A 21342-nucleotide genomic window follows, 5' to 3' on the forward strand; every position below is an offset into this window, starting at 1 on the left:
TGTATTCAAATATCTTCATCTCATCACAATTGCCTGATTACCTGATATTGTCATGTTGTGGCCAGTTTCTGTGTAGTCCAAGATATTTCCATCCATGAACTGGTGAATTTTGGACATTTAATATGTTACATTTCAAACATACAACTACAGTCCTTTGTGTGTTTTGTTAGCAGCTAAACATGTACAAAACGATATAAGTAATGACCATTTAAGAGGACATGTGATGCTTTTTCCCCTGATATTTAGAGAAATAGGTATTGTTGCTTATGGTCGACGCTTCAGAACGCTCTCATAGTGGCATTGAAAACTTAATGTGGCACGAAAATAATACATTTATTTGGCGACTTTCTGGGCACTCATGGTCCAAAATAACATAAAAATTAGACCATTAAAAGCATAGAGCCATTTGACGGAGATAGGGGGTAGGTGAAGACAAACATTTTCTCTGCACTAAACCCTCAAATACAAGACTACACAAACATGCATGAATCAATCGAAAGACAGACACGACTTTAACACCAATACATCTTTATTAAACGCTCATAAAAGCAGATTTAACATGATATTCAATGGTCACGTACATGTCCTGTCATACTCCACACCACAAACCAATCTTAATAACAAGCACATTTCTACACCATACAGTACTTTCTTATTGAGTCAGCTTCCACTCTAACGTGCACATAATATACAATAATGACTGTTGGGACAGTTACATGCACAGACCTCTCCTGGGAGCGTCTCACCACAACATGCAATATTTCACACAGCCAAGGTAATGCAATTGAGCCCAAGTAGCTTCATTTTTCTCTCTTTCAATTAAAAACGTGCGTCTTGTGGGAAAAGCCAAAACGCATGCATTTTCTCTCTCTCTCCATGGGAATAAAACCTTTTAAATCATCTATTGAATGTGAGCCAGGGACGTGTGATAATTTCCTGCTGACAAATAAGAAATGTATGTGAATAAATGTGTTTTTCTGCGCTGCGAGAGTCAGATATGGTCCGTACAGTAGCGGTTACGTGTCAGTATTCAGAGCACATATGTGTCAGACGGGCTGCCAGTCGGGGTCAAGCGGTGTCTCCTCATCAATAAGACTTTGTACGGCGGAAAAAAGAAACGGCTTTAGACTTTGAGGTATCGAAGATGAAATGTGGTGACACAAAGGATAATAAGAAATAGGCTATTGATTGTATTCTAGGTTTTGCGAAATGTGAATAGCTTCGCTCGCTTAGCAATGATGAATCTGAATTATTTATTAGAGGATTAGATTCAACTAATTGCTAGTATTTCATTGTTTTTTAGGGCATCTTTGACTGGTGAATTAGTTAGAAACAAACATTAGAAACAGAAAAAAAAAAAATCTATTTGCCCTTGTTCGGTCTGGGTTTGAGCCCAGTTTGAGTCCTAATGTAGACTTGTTTTTTTCTAGTCCTTTTTAAGTCCTGATCAAGTCCAGGTATATTTTAGAGTTTCCAGTTCAGAACCAATTATGATGTTGTGAATATGCAAATATGAACACACCCCCAATCTAGACCGCCAAGTGTTCCAAATGACACTCACATATTTGCTTGTTTTTTTAGTGTGTGTTTTTTTTTTTTGCAGATACCAGCAAATCAAATATAGCTTTTGCTGATAACAATTATGATGTATTCTTAAATACCAAAAAATAGGGCATGATGGTACATTTTCTGATGTTTTCGTTGGGTGTTTTGGTTTTTAAGACTATTAAGAGTCTTTTAGTGGTTTACCCTCGTGTTAGTTTCAATGATGAAATCCATTTGGTTTAATCCCACACTGAGAAACACAAGTTCAATTGATTGTGGTTCCTTTTTTAAACACTAAGAGGCTAGCACAAGCTACCAAAAGGCTCTTTAAGAAGTTTATAAGAACACCAATTCAACCCAAACTTGAAAATATAATCATTACTAACTCTTCTACTGACAGAAGGGCTCTTTTGGACACTGAAAGATGTCAAATGTAGCATTCAGACTCATTACAGAACTTCCAAACATTGCATTAACAGACTCTCCACACCTGCTTTATAACATGTACATTTTAGCTAACGTTTGTCTTCTTTGTCGCTCCAGGTCCCTCTGTGGTCGGTGCCATGAAGAAAGACTGGGCGTCTCCGGGCAGCATTGCCCTCTCCTGGCAGCAGCCGGAGCAGACGGCCCTGTCCATCCTGGAGTACGAGGTCAAATACTATGAGAAGGTACAACAAACTCTATTTACTTTCCATCTAACGCTTGGAGCTTGTGCCAAGATTACAATCAGTGTGACGACCCATATTGAACTGCGTATGCCATCTTTATAGTTATCGAAGGCTCACTGCCACTGTATTGTGATATAGGAGCTACTCATTTCAAACTGGTTGGGTGCTGCAGAAATTTAGCCTTGAGTGCACACAAGCGTAGTAAGCAATTTTATGTGACCAGGGCCGTGCTGCACAGCCAAATCTGGACTGGAGGCTGAAGCTGAATGATTACATTGTTAGAGATACAGTGGAAGCAGGTGGAGCTTGGCTGCTAACTTCGAGTCCATTTAGTGGAGTTAGTGGACCAGCACTTGTCCATAGAGAGATGTCCAGTCATTTATCAAACACGGATCCAGCATAATAATAATAAAACCACCTGTAAGTAGTGGCCACATTATTTTTGTACTACTTTCTAAATATGCATCATAATATCAAAACTAGAATTTACTCACTGATGCACTATGTAACGTTTGTCTCCAAAACACTCCTGCCTTAACTGCCTTTTATACGTACAGCAGGTGGTGCATCAGGCCAGGACAGATCTGTAAAGTTGTGACTACGGTCACAGTAAGAATAATAAGTCTAACAGTTTGCCTCTGACACAGTAGGCAACTAACACAATCTGCTCTAACAATATATTCTTCACAATTTGACACTTGTTGAAGTATTTGTAGTGGACAGTTCACACACAGAGTAATTCAAAGTGCTTTACACAACAGGAAAAGATGCATTAAAGTCACAATACAAACAAATAAAAACATAATTATAATAAAATGTACTTTGAATGAGTCATACAGTCATACTCCCAGCAAGAGGCCTGTCCATGAGGTCCTCAGAGTCCAAGAGGTGTTATATATTATTGCTGCTTGCTGTCCAATAGTACCCTCAAACTATTATTAAGACCCCATTCTAACCTTTAGCTTGTTTTACTTGATCACAATAATCACATACAGCGCATACAAACATTGATTCCCACTGGAAAAAATAAGGTAGAGTAACTCACAGCACATTACATATTTTGATAATGTTATAAGGCCTCGTTGATATTCTGCATTATGGAATATTGTGGTGTGCTCATTATTACTTGGGTTCGGCGGTGCTCAGAAGAAAACACATTCAGCTTTTTATATCGCTTGTATGACTCAAACAAACACATTTTTCTATAGTTTATCCACAAACCTGCTGTTTAACCCTCCATAATATGATATAGTTTCTCTCTGTCTTTGCTTCCTCCAGGAGCATGAACAGATGAGCTACTCTTCCACCCGCACCAGAGCTCCCAGTGTGATCGTGTCAGGACTGAAGCCTGCCACGTGGTACGTCTTCTGTGTGCGGACCAGGACAGTGGTCGGGTACAGCTCCTACTCCCCCAAATATGAGTACGAGACCACGGGAGACTGTGAGTACTGCAATACTATTTCATCTTAGCATGATCTGTTCATAATCTCACTATAACAACGTCATTTGGTTTTTAAGTAAAGCAATATCATTTCCATTCTAGAGCTGTAGTCCTTTAGTCATTTGTTTGATTAATTTGTCAACTATGTCTTGGTTGAGGATTTATATGGACCAGAGCAGAAAGGAACCAACTGTAGTTTCGGGAGTGACGGGACAGTTTAATCTGCCTTTTCACTTAAGAAGCTGTTTATTAGGCATTATCTTTGAACAAGTCCTAGATCTTAAAAACTAAAAGCTTTTTCCACCGCCACACTGCACTCGCTTTTAGACAATGAATCAATGCAAAGGGCATGTGTTTTGAATTCCTTTAGTCGATTACAGCCCTACTCCAGTTTGATATCTCATATTTTATTTTCAAAACGTTTATAGCAAGCAACATTACATTTGGATCGTTGCTGTTTCCCCCGGGTCTAACTGAGTTTTGGCACTATCTACTGGCTGCAGAGGAATTGCACACACTTTAAGTTCAACACATTTCAAGCTGTCCTCTCGTGCAGTTGTACTGATCGTGATTGGACGGGAGAAATGTGCAGAACAAGTCTGGAGATAATTTATGGACTTAAGAACAGCAGAAGATTCTCAGAGCCACGTCACAGATGGAGAAAAAGATCTTCTCACCAGGATTAATCAGTCAACTAGCGTAAATTAAGCTAAATGCCACTCCATGTTTTTGATGAAGGAACAATATTAGAAAATGGTTAAAATCTCTAAACAGTATATTTTGCACAATATTTCTCTTTCCAACCTTTTTGCAAATTACGGAAATGTACTTAGATATTAGAATCATCCTCTGGCCATAACTTTATCCGAGTTGAAGACATTTTTTCCGATCCTGAAAAGGCTACCGCTGTAAGCAGAAGTGCCGGGTCAGGTGGAGTTCAGATCGCCCGGAGCCGCACTGGAGGCTGTTTGCATCAATGTCACAACAGCAAATAATAAGTGCAGAGGATCCCTATATGTGCACACTCAGACGTATTTTTAGACTGTTCTATGGAAATGTATGCGAGAAACACATGCAAACTGAAATGACACAACGATGACTCTCTCCCACTGGCTGCATGTCTCAATCTGCTGCAGAGAAGTTTTAAATATGCTAAAAAGTGAACAGTCCCTTGAGTTGGCTTAGGCATAGCGTATAAATTAGATTCTGTGTTAGCAAAGTGGAAGAGGGGCTTGTTCATTTGGCAGAACATCATTTACACCTTTTTGATCCAATTTGCTCATGTACTTTGCAATTCTAGTCTAATTAACACATGTCGTTTAATAATACTTCAGTCTAGTATCAAAGTATTTCTTTGCTTAAAGGTGGTATGGACGATTTTTCGGCGATCTGAGAACGCAGGTGGAAGTGCCACTCCCCCGTGCGGACTGATACAACACACACGTGCGTTTGTTTATTAGCGCAACGGATCGCATCGCATCTCTCGTCTCCCGTAGATTCCTGTCCACTTCTGCGTCAGCTCGAACTGTCTTTCTCCGTCTTCATTTTGCCCCGTACACTGAGGGAACTATATTATGATAGATCCATGCGCTTAGACACGCGGGAACGTGGGGACGAACCGCACGCGGCTGCAGGTGAGCGGTAGGTGCGTTTTATGATTGATACGTGGCAGGACTAATGATTTATCCACGCCACGAGGAAATATGATCAAAAATTTGCTGAAAAAAATCGTCCATACCACCTTTAAAGGCACAACAGATGAAATAGCTTTAGAATAATCCATTTTAATGTTTTTTCTGTAGCTCACTAACATACAGTAGAAGTAAGAAAAATGTATTACAATTTTTTCATGATGCCATGTTTTAGTATTTAACTAAGGGATTTATACGCCAGATAAAGCAAGGTTTAGGTTAAGTTCTATGTTAATGTTGTTGACATAATATTATTAGCTATAACCCAAGGTTGATGGCATTTTGTAAACTAACAAAAATTGGCATAACAATTCAAATTTGGCCGTGGCTGCAGAGCCAGTCAAATGGCCGAGTAGTTTCAGGAACCGCGGCACTGCCATATAGCCTCATGGCTAACCCTAACCCTGACCCTAACCCAAATCTTACCCCTAACCCTGACCCTAACCTTAACCCTAACCTTAATCTTAACCCTAATCTTAACCCTAACCTTAATCTTAATCTTAACCTTAACCCTAACCTTAACCATAACCTTAATCTTAACCTTAATCTTAATCTTAACCTTAACCCTAACCTTAACCCTAACCTTAATCTTAACCTTGATCTTAACCTTAACCCTAACCTTAACCCTAACCTTAATCTTAACCTTGATCTTAACCTTAACCCTAACCTTAACCCTAACCTTAATCTTAACCTTGATCTTAACCTTAACCCTAACCTTAACCCCGCGCGGTCTAAAATGGCGCGGTCAAATAGCGCAGCAGTTTCAGGAGCCGTGGCACAAAATAACATGGCAGTTTCGGCCGCGCGTCGCGGCTCTGTAAACACTCCTTAATAATTTGCCTAATTTTTGGGAATTTAAGTTTTACTAAACCAGGCTTAGAATTTAAGCATCCATTAAAAAAAAATCACATACATGTATAAATGCAAGTTGATTAAATTCATTCATAAAAATGTTCAAATCAGTTGTTGTTACTATTTAAAACCTGACCAAATAAAATAAAAAAATTACCAAATAAACTAAATAATGGCCAAAAAATCACCTTAAATAATACACATTTCATTTTATATTGAAGTGTCTCCGTTTTATCTATGCAATTCCTTATAACTGCATATAATATACAACTTGACCCTGCTAATGAAATGGCTCCCTCTACGTTGGATTCTCGCTAAAATAACTTTATTGATCATCCATCTATTTCTGTTTAGAAGTGCGGTCAAATGTATCCTATTCAAAAAATACCCTTGGATAATGGTATTTTATAGCAAAGAAATATGCCGGATCAGCTATTTTCAGTTGTGTGAACAATGGCCTAATGAGGCTGTTGTTGAGCATGCTGCTTGTCCAAGGGGAAGGGCACCTGGGCTAGAACCTACTGTACGCAAATGAAAGTCAGGAAATGCACTAGAAAACTGACAGAATCCAGGAACACTTTATAAAACCCATCAATATTATGAGAATCTCGCATAATTTTGAACAGTTAGTCAAATTGATTTGTTATTTTACACACAGAAAACTACTTTGTTTACATGTAAACATTTTAAATATCTGTACTTTATTTAAGTAAATTTACGTATCTGTACTTTCTACTCTACAACATTTTTTAACTGAACTGTAAAGTAAAATTTCAAAATTCATTCAAAAATATACATGTAAAAAGTCTGGAAAACTGAGAAATTGATCAATCACTGCATTTCACTCTTAAGGCGACATAGTAGCAGTTAGATAGCAGTTAGCTCTTGAGGCCTTTCAGTGTGGAGTTATATGTTCTCAAAAATCTAAAATCTGTACAAAATAAGTACAATTGCAAACATGTATTTCAATTCTTTTTACATGTGATACTTTTACTTCAGTGCATCTGTACTTTGACTTAAATAACTCTTAAGTAGCACTTCTTCCACCACTGATCCTAAATGAACTGAGCTTAGAATTGACTGTGACTTCAGACTTAAGCACAAGTCTTGTCTTTTCCCTGCGGTTCTGTCTGGTCGCTTGTTCTAAAACTTTCTCTAAAGCAGATTTCCTCCGTGTCTTCCTATTGATTTCAGTCTCTTAGGGAAAGCGCCAATGCCTCCTTAATGTTCGGTGCGTTTTGATTGAATGTTTTTGTGTGTGTAGTGGATTTATTGGAAGTCGACTCCTAAAGTACAAAGGTGCGGCTGCCCTTTCATGTCAGGTTAGCAATTGTTGGGGGTGATTTGGCTGTGCTCTCCAAAGCTGCAGACCTGGTTTTATCTGTGGATCAGGAGGCACTGGGCCAAGCCTTTGTACTGGGCTCCCTTTTATGTCAAAGAGGCGGCTCTGGCCCCTGTCGCCGTGCAGCTTTCTGTCGGCCTGTCCATCCTCCTGTCACTCACTGTCCGCGGTCTCCTCTTCTGTCACTCCCTCATAGCCCTTTTACTCCTGTTTGTTTCTAGCTCACTTCCATCATCATTTTGTGATCCAATATATATTCATTATTTAGCTCTCAAACATGGCAGGGAACAAATGTGACCATGAATAACATCAATTTGCACCATCATTACTGAAAAAGTGTTGTGATGTATAAATGCAGTTTAATTATTATGATTTATCTGATTGGGTTTTGTCATGTTGTCTCCATCAATGCATCAGTGCTTTGCCTGAAATGGTCCACGGTTTTTCCATGGAATCAAATAGACATTCACACAAATCAACTTCTTTTTTTTTAACACATTTTTATAAAATTTTAGTTGCAAGAGTTTTCCCTAATAATTCCTGCTTATTTGGAAATACCAAAACCACAGAAGTGCGATCAACAGTTACATATTGCACCTTTAAAGCTATACTACAGTCAGATCATTTGCACCTAATCAAACTCAGGGAGATACTCTTATTAACCACAGAGAATATATATAATTGTACATATACTGTTGATAAATACAACTGCCGACTACATGTTATTTAGACCAGTAATTCTCAAACGGTCATAATGATGTGGTGCTTTATTTATCAATGTATTCATTTCTTTTTAGCATTTGAAGCAGATAATGGGAAGCACGATTTTTGAGTTGATTACATAATAAGTAGATAATACAATTAGCTTGTCTTATTGCGTGTTAAAAAGAAAGTACTGTTATTATTTCTAGCCCAAATTCACTTTACATAATTAAGTTTTTTTGAGTTTGCGGGCCTCTGCTCTGTGTCCTCATAAATCCTTATAAATGAAGCCCAGCGCACTACAGTAAGTCCACTGCACATGGCCCTGGTCACGTCTCCTGCTCTCACTAAAGCCCTGCACCTGATGCCCATCCACACACTGCATCAGCCTCTGCCGTCCGGAGCAGCCAGCGCCTATTCATATTCATTAAGCCTGAAATATTATCGAAATAAGTTTGGTAATAGCAATCATCTTTCAATTATCTGGGATTCGTTAGGCTCCTGACAAGACAGAGAAAAAAAAAATCATGAATATCAAATGAGACCAATTTAACCAAATGATCATGGACTAAATCACAATTTCATGAATGAATAATATTAATTAAACAGCAGCCGGTCTATGGATCATTCCAGTGGAGGGGCTGACAGGTTTTTTTGCATTACAAAGCGATGATCAAACATTTCTCTGTAATATCTGCATGCTCCGTGTGTATGATGCGCTGATTAAATGGAATATTTAAAATAATACGTACTTTTTTTCTTTTTCCTCTCTTTGGCTCATTCATGTTAATTTGATCCCTTCTTTTATCCCATACTTCACATTCAAATATGCATACTTTTGTCTTGTTTCATGTTTTTCATCTAATCCCTGCATATTTTCCCATTGTTTTGTTGTGTGGTTCCAAAGCATCAGACTTGGCAGCAGACCAGGGGCAGGTGCTGGTCATCGTCACTGCGGCTGTGGGAGGATTCACCCTCCTCGTCATCCTCACTCTGTTTCTGCTCATCACGGGAAGGTAAGACAACTTTAATACAGGCTTCCCAATTGTGTGTGGTATAAAATGTAAAAGCAGTCGACCTGATTAGATGAGAATTGTGATTTTTTTTATTACAATTATCCACTGAATCCGTTGGTTTATATATATATTATTAATATTTATATTTATTGAGCTATCTATGTTATAGTTCAATACTAAGTACCGGGGAAAAAACGATATAACCCTTTTCAATTCTATAGGGGCTTGTTGTGTCTATACAATGACTATTAAAAAATGAATCACAGAAAAATATCTAATAACTATACATCTTAGCGTGTGATGCTTCAAAAATCACTTGAATAACAATTTAAATAATTTGAATTATGACCCAGACAGTTGTTATTGGTCATGTTTTTCTCCATAGTGGAGAAACCCAACATTGCAACCAACAGTCTCCTTTTGAGTCAATAAAATAATGTCTTACTGACCACTCTGACCCTTTTCTGACATTTTGTTTTTGTGGGTTTCAGAGGGATGAAAAATCAACACATTGCTATAGTCAGCTATTCAAAACAAACAATTAGATTTTTTGAGTTGTGAAAAGTGCTCAAAGAGGAAGTTGAAATGGTAAACGCTCACATGTATATCACCTTTTCACCACCTTCAATGCACTAAAGCCTTTTACATCAAGGAACCACTAACATTCACGCTTTACAGACACTGGGAGCACGGCGGGTTAAGTGTCTTTCCCAACACAATACAGGCAGTATTCACACATTAATAGACATTTTCAGCATTTCAACTAAGGCTTTGGGGTAAATCACAGACACTGCAGCAGTAATATTTGTAGTGTACTTGTAGTATAAAAATCCACAAGAAGAAATTGTTGGCAATATTCAGGAGTATTACCAACACAGATAGATGATTTATATTGACAGCTTTATTTTTTCTTTCTTTCTTTCTTTTTACAGCAGATAGTTTAAAATGCAATAAGTAAACAAAACACTGCCTGACCCTACTCTCTGTGGTCATGTGCGGTCCGTCCTGTGGGTTTTTCTGTAGATGTGGGACTCGGAGCTAAATGTGCAAAAGAGCAGCCGAGTCCAAACATTAGCAGTGATTTGAGAACTTCAGGAGGTTTGGAGAGTAAATCATTTGCCTTTTCAGCCCCAAGACACTCGAGAGAAAATAACTGAGCCGTGGACAAACAAAACATTCAAATATGTTTCATCACAAACCCAGACTCTAAACTCGTTTCTAACCACATTCCTAGAAATGCAGTCTACAGGCAAAATGTCAACACAGTCTCTCTGCTTTAATATATTCAGTTTATGATTGCAGTACATATGGTTCATATGTTTTTCACAATTATAAAGGAAATATGTGAGTACTGCTCTAACTACTGTTACATTTTTACACCTTTAACTATTATTACTATTTTAAAATCATATTTCAATCAATGGGACGATGGGACAAGAACATTTGAAACCTCTCACTTTTACAGAAGTAATAATTGTTAATTTCCAACTTTGCTTGCACTTGAAGAGTCTCTTAAAAGTAAAAAAAAAAAAACACTTCAGATAAGCTAAGCCTCTAAAAGTAAGAGGATCTTTAAATGGTAAATAGTGTTAAGACGTTTGATCAGTCCAATTCATCCACTTTCCTGAAGCTACAAAGAAGCTCTCAAGGTGAATCTATAGTTCTTAACTTCATTACTTTTGTGTACTTTTGGTGTTTGTGCTTTTCTAATTTGAATTACAAACTCACTGAAGTACCACTGTTTGTTTAATGCCATATCTGTCATATCAAGTGCTTCTGTGACCTGAGTGGGAGGAGCTCCGCTCTAACAGAAAAACACCAAATGTTCTACAAAGCTGTCCAAAAGTTGTTGTTTTTAATATATAAAAATTCTGAATTTGGATTCTGAATAACTGCACACAAATCTATTTTACACAAAAACACTAGCATCTAACTTTATGCCTGATTAAATGTGCAAATCGGATTACCTGCTTTTGAACTCCTGCATTTTTATGTGATAAGAATGTTATACCCAAGACAATAAATATGGTCTGGAAAATGTGCCTGCAACGGTTTAAAATGCAAGCTTTTCTTTTGTAGCCGTCTACAACAGCCTCCCTCTCTCAATACACAAGCAATGCCAAGTTTAGACCGACACATGGACCACAGACGTCTGTTAGAAGTTATACTGAGGGCAAGACTAGAGAATTTAGCTTTCAACTGTAATGCTTTGGTTAAAGTGACAACATGTAACAACAAGTGTATGCTTATGTGTTCATTATATTCTGTGACAAACCTAAAAAATTAAAGGTTAAATCTATACACCTTCACCTACCTCATTCTGATCACTTTTGCAGCCCAAAGAAAGGTGATTAATGAAGTCAATACTTAAAATACCAAAGCTTAGGAGTACAGAAGTAGAGTGTACAACAAAAGATATGTCACTTTTCTAATGACAGTAATAATGCATTAGTCGTATATTTAGTGCTTTTCCAGACACTCAAAGTAGCTTTATAATGTCATGCATTATTCATTCACTCCATACTTGATGATGGTAAACTACATGCCACTGCTGTCCATACACACTTAAACATTGGGACTAAACATGTAACTAAGGGCTAGTTACCTGGACTAAAGCAGGTCTAGAACAAGAAGAAAACTACATCAGCACTAAGCATCAAACCGTGTGAACACAGCCTAGATGTGCATCTTTCTATACAACTAATTATTCAACTATTATTTCATATATTTAATTTACCTTCTGTGGCCTTTGGTCCTTGCAGCAGGAGGTCTTCTGTAATGAGCCGTCTTCACACATGTCTGGCTAAAGCGTGGTGGCTTGTATTACACTGATGCTCTGATTAGGACACCGGGCTCGCTGTCGCTCCTTGGGGGCCGTGCTTGAACATAAACATAAAATGAAAATGTATCTTAACAGTCCAAAGAGCAAAGCAGCAACCTGGGTCTTTTGTGGGTGATAGCGCCAGGTATTGTGGGTGTTCTCCTCTTTTCAACATGAAAGCTTATAAAGGAGACAGAACCATGGCGGATAAGGCGGATCAGAGGATGGAACTGGAAATGGCTGATAACGGCACACGCCACTGTTTCTTTAATGAACAGCTTGACCCTATCGGCTGAGGTCAACAGGCGCTGTATAAATCCTGGACCCTGGTTCGCGCTATCTGCTCTGTTTATCCGTGTCTGTTGGTCCGCACAGTCCACTGAGCCCAAAAAGACCCAATCTGGCAACCCCGCCGCTCCGAGCACCTCTGACACCGACTCTAATCTGGCAACCTGGATTATGTGAAGGCTTCAAAGAGCAGAGAGAGGCTTCAGACACACATGCATCAATGCTACCAAATATACCGGCTCACATAAAAAGGGACACAGATGGCTTTATCAATTGGTTTTTGAACTTATATTCTCTGAACGGTATCAAAGGTTGGTAGATCGCTGCTCTTTCTAGCTTCACACACTTTTCCTCTTGTGTCTGTAGCATTGGTTTGTTTTAATGAGGCAAAAACAAAAACAAGTACTTTTTAAATGGAAAGCCTGTAAAATATTTGGCTTTTCAGTTCTGATATCAATACAACTTTGTTTTCCCCCATATATTGTGTTTTTGTAAAAGCCTCCCTCACTTTGTGTCAAAATGAATGATTCACACTGCCTGCATCTAATAATTAAGTATTATAGCCATCGCTACCCCTGGAAATAAGAGACAAAAGCAGCGCTTGGATTGACTGCCTTCATAGCACCAACAATAGATCATCAAGGCAAAGAGAAATGAAAACCATTATCTAACCATGCCACTATAACACAACACAATAACCTCTGGATCATTGTCAGTGAGCACTCTGTCCTGTGTGTTTTAATGGTTCACGTCTTTGGCCCTGGCGCAGTCGGAGGAGGCGGGCTTCAGCACTCGATCAATTGAGCGTGAATGAGGAGAGCTCAGAGATGGCACATTGTAGATGAGCAGTTTGGCTATTTGCCTTGACATCAGAGTCAGGTAATGATCGGGTGCCATGGTGGAGTGTAGCTCCAGCAGTGTGTTGGCAAGTTGTAGTGATAGTGTTTTTCTCCAGTGCAAACAATAGGTAAGATGCATTTCTGGTAAGTGTATGTGTGCTTTTCAGGACATATTAAGTCCTGAAGTATAGTTACATCTGTTTTAATTTTATATTTATTGTCAAAGACTTACAGCTTACTCCTTTTCTGGCAGTTTTTTCAAAAAACAAAAAGAAAGAAAATCATGCCAACTCCCCTTGAGCAAATCCTCTTTCTAATCTACTTAACTGTAATTAATAATAACATTAATGATATATGTCATTAATAATATGTGTATGTGTGATGCATGGAAGGGTTTCATTTTCAAAACCTAACTTTATGAGCCCTGTCTCATAATGAATACAGCAAACAGTAGTTCAACCCTGACATTTTTTTAATAATACATATGAATGGATGGTCCAAATGGATTTTTTTGAGCCAATACGGATACATACTGGCTAATATTTGCTGATACTGATATTGAGATTGTCACATTAATTTGCAGTTCACTTTTGTGTAAAAAAAAAAGTGTTTATCTGGAATATAAAATAATTGGTTGCAGGATCATGTAAACATACAGTCATGTTTCTTCTGTTTTTTAATCACAAAGACAAAATTAACACACTATAGACAAAATATTATTGATAAATATCTACAAAACTTAACAGTGTGTAGCCTCCTGTAATTACAGTATGTTGTGGGTAAGTTGAGAGTAAACAGGACCAGGGCTACATCAGGACCAAACCACCTCTACATCAGGACCAAACCACGTCTACATCAGGACCAAACCACGTCTACATCAGGACCAAACCACCTCTACATCAGGACCAAACCACCTCTACATCAGGACCAAACCACGTCTACATCAGGACCAAACCATGTCTACATCAGGACCAACCACGTCTACATCAGGACCAAACCACGTCTACATCAGGACCAAACCACGTCTACATCAGGACCAAACCACGTCTACATCAGGACCAAACCACGTCTACATCAGGACCAAACCATGTCTACATCAGGACCAAACCACGTCTACATCAGGACCAAACCACGTCTACATCAGGACCAAACCACGTCTACATCAGGACCAAACCACGTCAACATCAGGACCAAACCACGAGTACATCAGGACCAAACCATGTCTACATCAGGACCAAACCATGTCTACATCAGGACCAAACCAACTTTACATCAGGACCAAACCATGTCTACATCAGGACCAAACCACGTCTACATCAGGACCAAACCACGTCTACATCAGGACCAAACCACGTCTACATCAGGACCAAACCATGTCTACATCAGGACCAAACCACGTCTACATCAGGACCAACCACGTCAACATCAGGACCAAACCACGTCTACATCAGGACCAAACCATGTCTACATCAGGACCAAACCACGTCAACATCAGGACCAAACCACGTCTACATCAGGACCAAACCATGTCTACATCAGGACCAAACCACGTCAACATCAGGACCAAACCACGTCTACATCAGGACCAAACCATGTCTACATCAGGACCAAACCACGAGTACATCAGGACCAAACCACGTCTACATCAGGACCAAACCATGTCTACATCAGGACCAAACCACGTCAACATCAGGACCAAACCACGTCTACATCAGGACCAAACCACGTCAACATCAGGACCAAACCACGTCTACATCAGGACCAAACCATGTCTACATCAGGACCAAACCACGTCAACATCAGGACCAAACCACGTCTACATCAGGACCAAACCACGTCAACATCAGGACCAAACCACGAGTACATCAGGACCAAACCACGTCTACATCAGGACCAAACCACGTCTACATCAGGACCAAACCACGTCTACATCAGGACCAAACCACGTCTACATCAGGACCAAACCATGTCTACATCAGGACCAAACCATGTCTACATCAGGACCAAACCATGTCTACATCAGGACCAAACCACGTCTACATCAGGACCAAACCATGTCTACATCAGGACCAAACCATGTCTACATCAGGACCAAACCACGTCTACGTCAGGACCAAACCATGTCTACATCAGGACCAAACCAACTCTACATCAGGACCAAACCATGTCTACATCAGGACCAAACCACGTCTACATCAGGACCAAACCACGTCAACATCAGGACCAAACCATGTCTACATCAGGACCAAACCACGTCAACATCAGGACCAAACCACGAGTACATCAGGACCAAGTCTACATCAGGACCAAACCACGAGTACATCAGGACCAAACCATGTCTACATCAGGACCAAACCACGTCTACATCAGGACCAAACCAACTTTACATCAGGACCAAACCATGTCTACATCAGGACCAAACCACGTCTACATCAGGACCAAACCACGTCTACATCAGGACCAAACCATGTCTACATCAGGACCAAACCAACTTTACATCAGGACCAAACCATGTCTACATCAGGACCAAACCACGTCTACATCAGGACCAAACCACGTCTACATCAGGACCAAACCACGTCTACATCAGGACCAAACCATGTCTACATCAGGACCAAACCAACTTTACATCAGGACCAAACCATGTCTACATCAGGACCAAACCACGTCTACATCAGGACCAAACCACGTCTACATCAGGACCAAACCACGTCTACATCAGGACCAAACCAACTTTACATCAGGACCAAACCATGTCTACATCAGGACCAAACCACGTCTACATCAGGACCAAACCATGTCTACATCAGGACCAAACCACGTCTACATCAGGACCAAACCATGTCTACATCAGGACCAACCACGTCTACATCAGGACCAAACCATGTCTACATCAGGACCAAACCAACTTTACATCAGGACCAAACCATGTCTACATCAGGACCAAACCACGTCTACATCAGGACCAAACCACGTCAACATCAGGACCAAACCACGAGTACATCAGGACCAAACCACGTCTACATCAGGACCAAACCACGTCTACATCAGGACCAAACCACGTCTACATCAGGACCAAACCACGTCTACATCAGGACCAAACCACGTCTACATCAGGACCAAACCAACTTTACATCAGGACCAAACCATGTCAACATCAGGACCAAACCACGTCTACATCAGGACCAAACCATGTCTACATCAGGACCAAACCATGTCTACATCAGGACCAAACCATGTCTACATCAGGACCAAACCATGTCTACGTCAGGACCAAACCATGTCTATTTGATTGAAAGTCAGGGAATCCAACCTTGTACCTTGTTGCTATGGGGGAAACTATCCAACCTCATGTGTGGTCCGATGTCTGTAGTTTTTCATGTCTTAAAGCTCCCTCAGCCCCAGGAGACACTGTGTCTCATCTCGTCCACAGCTCTATAAGTTCAGAGCAGCGCTAAGGGAACAACTGCTCAAAGCTGCCTCAAGCTTGGATTATACTTCCCGCATCTAAATTCTGTGCGGAAATGAGACATGCGGAGGGCAGTATTTATAGTCTGCGCGGGTTTCATGCGGTGTCAACAGTCAAAATCTGAGCTAGCTGCTGTGAAATCCCATTCATTTCCGCACGGAACCGTCCCCATAGTTATTTTTTTTGCCCTGACAGCCCCTCGTGGACCCTCGTGAACGCGTCAAGCATGAACCCACCTTTAAAGACCTGTTGCTCTAAAGTGACACGTTTGTTTTGTGTGTTGGGAATCTGACTTCATACCTCACTTGCTGCTAGTGCTATTTTCAGAGCAGTGTCAGAAACGCTTTTTAACAAGTAAATATCCAGCAAATGTTCTTCAGGAGTCTTCACAGTTGAAGTGAAAGATTGTGTGCGTCACGATGGGACTCAGGTGCATACGCTGCCATCACACAATAATAAAGTGTTGTACAGTGTTAACCAGTGTTTCTAATTATCACTTCAGTTAGCAGAAGGCTCATATGAACAGAATTATAGGCACTTTTTAAAGGTGCACTATAACTTTTCTTATGGAGGGTCTGCCACCTGCTTGTCACCATGGAGATGTCATTGTTTTTGCCTGGAATGATCCACAGTGGCAGTAAACTTGTCTCTAATTTTTAAGTGTAGGTGTTTCATTGCAAAAAAGGTTCTTGAAAAAACCTGTGCATTCTTACAGTGAGTGGACTCTCCTCTTCACAGATCTGACTCGTAACTTGCCCTGTGACTTGGCGTGGAAGCACTGCTTGTCTCCATGTTTATAGATATGTTTAAGCCATTGAGGCAAAGCAATAACATCTTCATTGTCACAAAAAGAAAGGTTCGTAGAGTATCTTTAAGTAATCGATGTGAAAGCGTAATGGAAGTAATCAACCTAATCTTTCCAGATCTATCTAAACTATCAATGGCAGATTGTGACAAAGGTTTAACATTCCCAATCAGATGTTTTTCAATTCTGAAGGCACTGATATACAAGGCTGGTTATATACGGTCCTAAAGTGGGAGTTACTCTGAAGCTTGCGTACTGTTTAGTGCTATAAAGTGCTTTGCAGTCCAGCCTCAATAAGGATGGCACTGGTTGAAATTTATGGTCTATATTTTAGATTGCTTGACCAATCAGTGCTATTATGATGAATTTAATGAATGGTCATTGTCCCAAAAAAGAATAAAACATTTTTAACAGATAGACTTTTCGTCCAACAGTTTGCTTTTACAAAAAATATTTCTGTCTCCAGAACAAACAAAAAACTCTTTATATTTTTGCTTTGTCCAAAATAACAAATCAGCCCCATTACTTTTCTGGTACATTAACTGAGAGACTCATTTCCCCCTTCCGTTTGCACACACTTTCTCTCACAGCTGTTTACCTTTACGACTCGCATAAAGCGTGACGTTATCAACTGTAGCAACTGTGTTTACAATGAAATACAGGTTCCTTTTTTCATTTTTCAGCCCACTGTCTCTGTAATTGTATTTACTGTATTGTATATTATAGTATGACATAAGAAGTGTGCTTAGATTGTTTCTACTTGACTTATTTTGTTGTTGCTGGTCAAATTAATGCGGTTTTTGCTTTCATTTGTTCACTAACTTGATAACTGTGAATAATTACAGTATGAAAAATAATGTGTATCATGTTTTTAAAAAATAACACTTGACTATATAGTTTAGTTTAAGCTCATAAAACTGGATCATACAAAGTTAACAGTTGCATGTGCTGTCATTTCTAGTTTTAATTTGTGAAGATGAATATTTCTGTGTGTTGCAGGTGTCAGTGGTACATTAAAGCCAAGATGACCGCAGAGGACAAGAGGAGGAACAGCTACCAGACCGGCCTGGGTATGTCGCCTGTTCATTCACATTAAGCACAAATACAAATTACTTTAGGTGGTTAATAATATCATTGGAGGTCAAGATCAAGTTAGTGGGCTGTTTAAACCTTCTAAAAACATATAATGGAAGTGAAGTAGATACTGCATCATTCTAAAGTTATTTCCTCAGCATTATGAGTTATTTATTATTCAAATCTATGTGTAAAAGGACATACAGTGTGCAAAATGTGCTTCTTTGAGCTTTTAAACACGGTATGAATTTGTATTTAGCTTAATTCTTGCTTGTTTTGTTAATCCTGTTTACAAGGTCTTTTCCCTCTCAGCCTCAGAAAACACTCACGCACTAAAAAAAATCATCCTCCGACTCATTCAGGGCATTTCTGCTGTTAAAGGCTTGCGTTGACATGTTTTTTTGTTTTTTTTTTATCCCTGAGGTGATTCTTTATAAAACATTGAGATCCCAAAGCAAATGTTTTTAAGAGCATGTTAAAAGGCCAATAACAGTACTAGTAATGCATTTGTGCAATTTCATTATATTACCATTTCACTTGATAGTATATATTAAATTACAATAATCGAGACTTTAACATTAGGCATAGCATTAGATGAGATTCATCTGTTAAACAGTGGATCACCATGAATACCACACCATCTTCTATATTTCTTATTCTATCATCATATTTCTCAATGTTCTCCCTCCAATAGTTTAATTTTCTTTGTACTATTTTTCTTTAAGTCTTCATCCTGACATAACTTGAAGTAAAAATGTGCAGAGAAGATTGCCGTCAAGTGAAAATGAGAACATGGGGTAAATTTGGGATGGGGACTTGAAGGGTAACATAACAAAGGCGTACTCTGGATAGGCACGCTCCCTACAAAAGGTAAGAAAATAGACTTTTGGTTTAAATGAGCTTTTGAAAGTGCAGTAGTGTGTTGCAGTATCAAACGCGGAAGCTTCTTGGAGACTCTGGTGGTCCTCAGGGAGTGGATGGAGTGACTCAATGCATCAGAGAAAACATATTGCAGTTTTTGTTGCGTGATATTGTATTGATCGGCGACTGGAGGGGTAGTGCCCGTGTCTAGTCCATTCTTCAAACCTAAAGACAGAGAGGCCAAAGGTCAGGGAGGGAACTGGTACTGATCTTGTACTTGCTCAAAGTCCTGAGACTTTGTGACTTTGTTAGGTTGGCGTTGTAGGCCTTCCCGGTTTTAAAAGAACATGCAATACGCGTTCTAAACACGTTCATTAATGTGATAAAAATTTTAAAAATCCGCTTCCCTAAATCTTTGAAATTATCAAATCAATTCCATTTGCTTTGGGCCCAATGGATGACAACTGGGCTGAAAAAAATACTTTACATGAAAGGAGGGTGAAGTGTCTTGCCTTAGGGCACATTGACAGTGTGCACTGGAGAGGCACTAGAGTGGCATTTGTTGCACGGGTCTTTCAAATCTCCTCTCCAATAACTCCTGTTGAATATCTGCTTGAGATATACGGAATATCTCTGCATTTTTTATATCGAAGGATATCAGTCTGGTCCCTGATTGGCTAATGCACCTGTCAATCACTCCCATCTGAACTCTAGGAGATGAAACCAGTGACGAGAATCAGTCAGTAAACTGTCAGAGAAGTGTGTATTCTAGATCCTGAGAAAAGAGTTTAATGCTTATAAATAAATTCTGCTGAAATCTGTTTTGCTGACGGACCATGTGATTTTCTGATTAGTTAATCCACCTGTCAATCACGGCAATCAGAAATCTGGGAGACAGGATACGATTCATTTTGTAAAGTCCTGTAACAGCGTGTGGTCCAGTCTTATTAAACTGTATCAACTTTTGGAGTAAAAAACTAAATGACACAACTGCATTTCCCAAGTACAGTTTGAGTCTCAACATTCGAAACAAACTGTAGATCATTTTAGACATATTGCATTGGTTAAAATGTCTTCTTTCCAGCAGCAAAAGCCAGAGTGTGCGAGGTGTTACTCCTCTGTGCTGAGGAGAAGTTATTGGTTTAGGATCAACACACGTAATTGCCTCAGCGTTCATAATCGATCGCTGTGCGGCGCTGCGTCTCTGTGTGTCTAAATGAGTTTGTCCCACCAGTTACTCGAGGCGTGGTTTATTTGTTTTGGGATGTCCCGAGACAAACTGTGGTTGATTTTAGCTAAGTGTCCAATTCCAATGTGAATACTCCGATTGTGACTCTGCCTGAAAAATAGCTTTGGACACTTGAAAGGTTGGGGTGAAAAAAATATTGCGTAAGTGTGTTACTATGGGCATTCGGATCAATGTCTTTATCTGAAAAAACGTCCAGTATGTGAATCTGAGAGTGTATTTATAGGCCTTTCCTGCACAGATGTGTTTAGAGTCACACAATCTGTTACTGTTATAAAAGTTCTATTAATGAGGCAGCAAAGTAAAAACAGGGATTTTGACAGCGCAGGCACATTTTTTTCTATTAATGTTCACTTTTGCAAACAAGTATTAAGTCATTTTTAAACGTCACTTATTGATGTTGGATTTGTGGTGCTTGATAAGAGAAAACCTAAATGTCGTGGTCTGTTATGGCCCCCTACATCTTTGGTTTATTGTCCAGAATAACATTGGATTTAAGAAACCCTTGTCACATCAGTAAATTAAAGCACTTCTACACAAAAACAGTCCTGGTTCTTCATAGTTTGTTATGTCTAATGACTAACGCTAACCGACGTGTTAAAGCTATTGCACGGCACCAGCCTTTAGAATGCAGCCGTTCTGTTTGCAAAGCAGTTATCACGCAAGCAATATGCAATCATTA

General features: G+C 39.4%; 1 protein-coding gene across 3 annotated transcripts in view; it reads left to right on the forward strand.

Annotated features, from left to right (window-relative positions):
* The window catches only part of epha3 (eph receptor A3), a 559788-nt gene that overhangs the window by 520347 nt on the left and 18099 nt on the right, over positions 1-21342 (forward strand). The window contains exons 6-9 of one of the 3 annotated variants that reach the window (XM_072445112.1): positions 2089-2213; positions 3492-3654; positions 9149-9257; positions 18479-18549. The exons of 1 other annotated variant lie outside the window; for it this stretch is intronic. In XM_072445112.1, coding sequence (XP_072301213.1) covers positions 2089-2213; positions 3492-3654; positions 9149-9257; positions 18479-18549 — 468 coding nt within the window. The remainder of the gene's footprint in view (positions 1-2088; positions 2214-3491; positions 3655-9148; positions 9258-18478; positions 18550-21342) is intronic. One more of the 3 variants, XM_072445113.1, reaches the window with a different exon arrangement.

Source organism: Eucyclogobius newberryi, unplaced genomic scaffold, assembly GCF_026437365.1.
Source record: "Eucyclogobius newberryi isolate DKJ021-1_F unplaced genomic scaffold, fEucNew1.0.hap1 SCAF_14, whole genome shotgun sequence".
Lineage (NCBI taxonomy): Eukaryota > Metazoa > Chordata > Actinopteri > Gobiiformes > Gobiidae > Eucyclogobius > Eucyclogobius newberryi.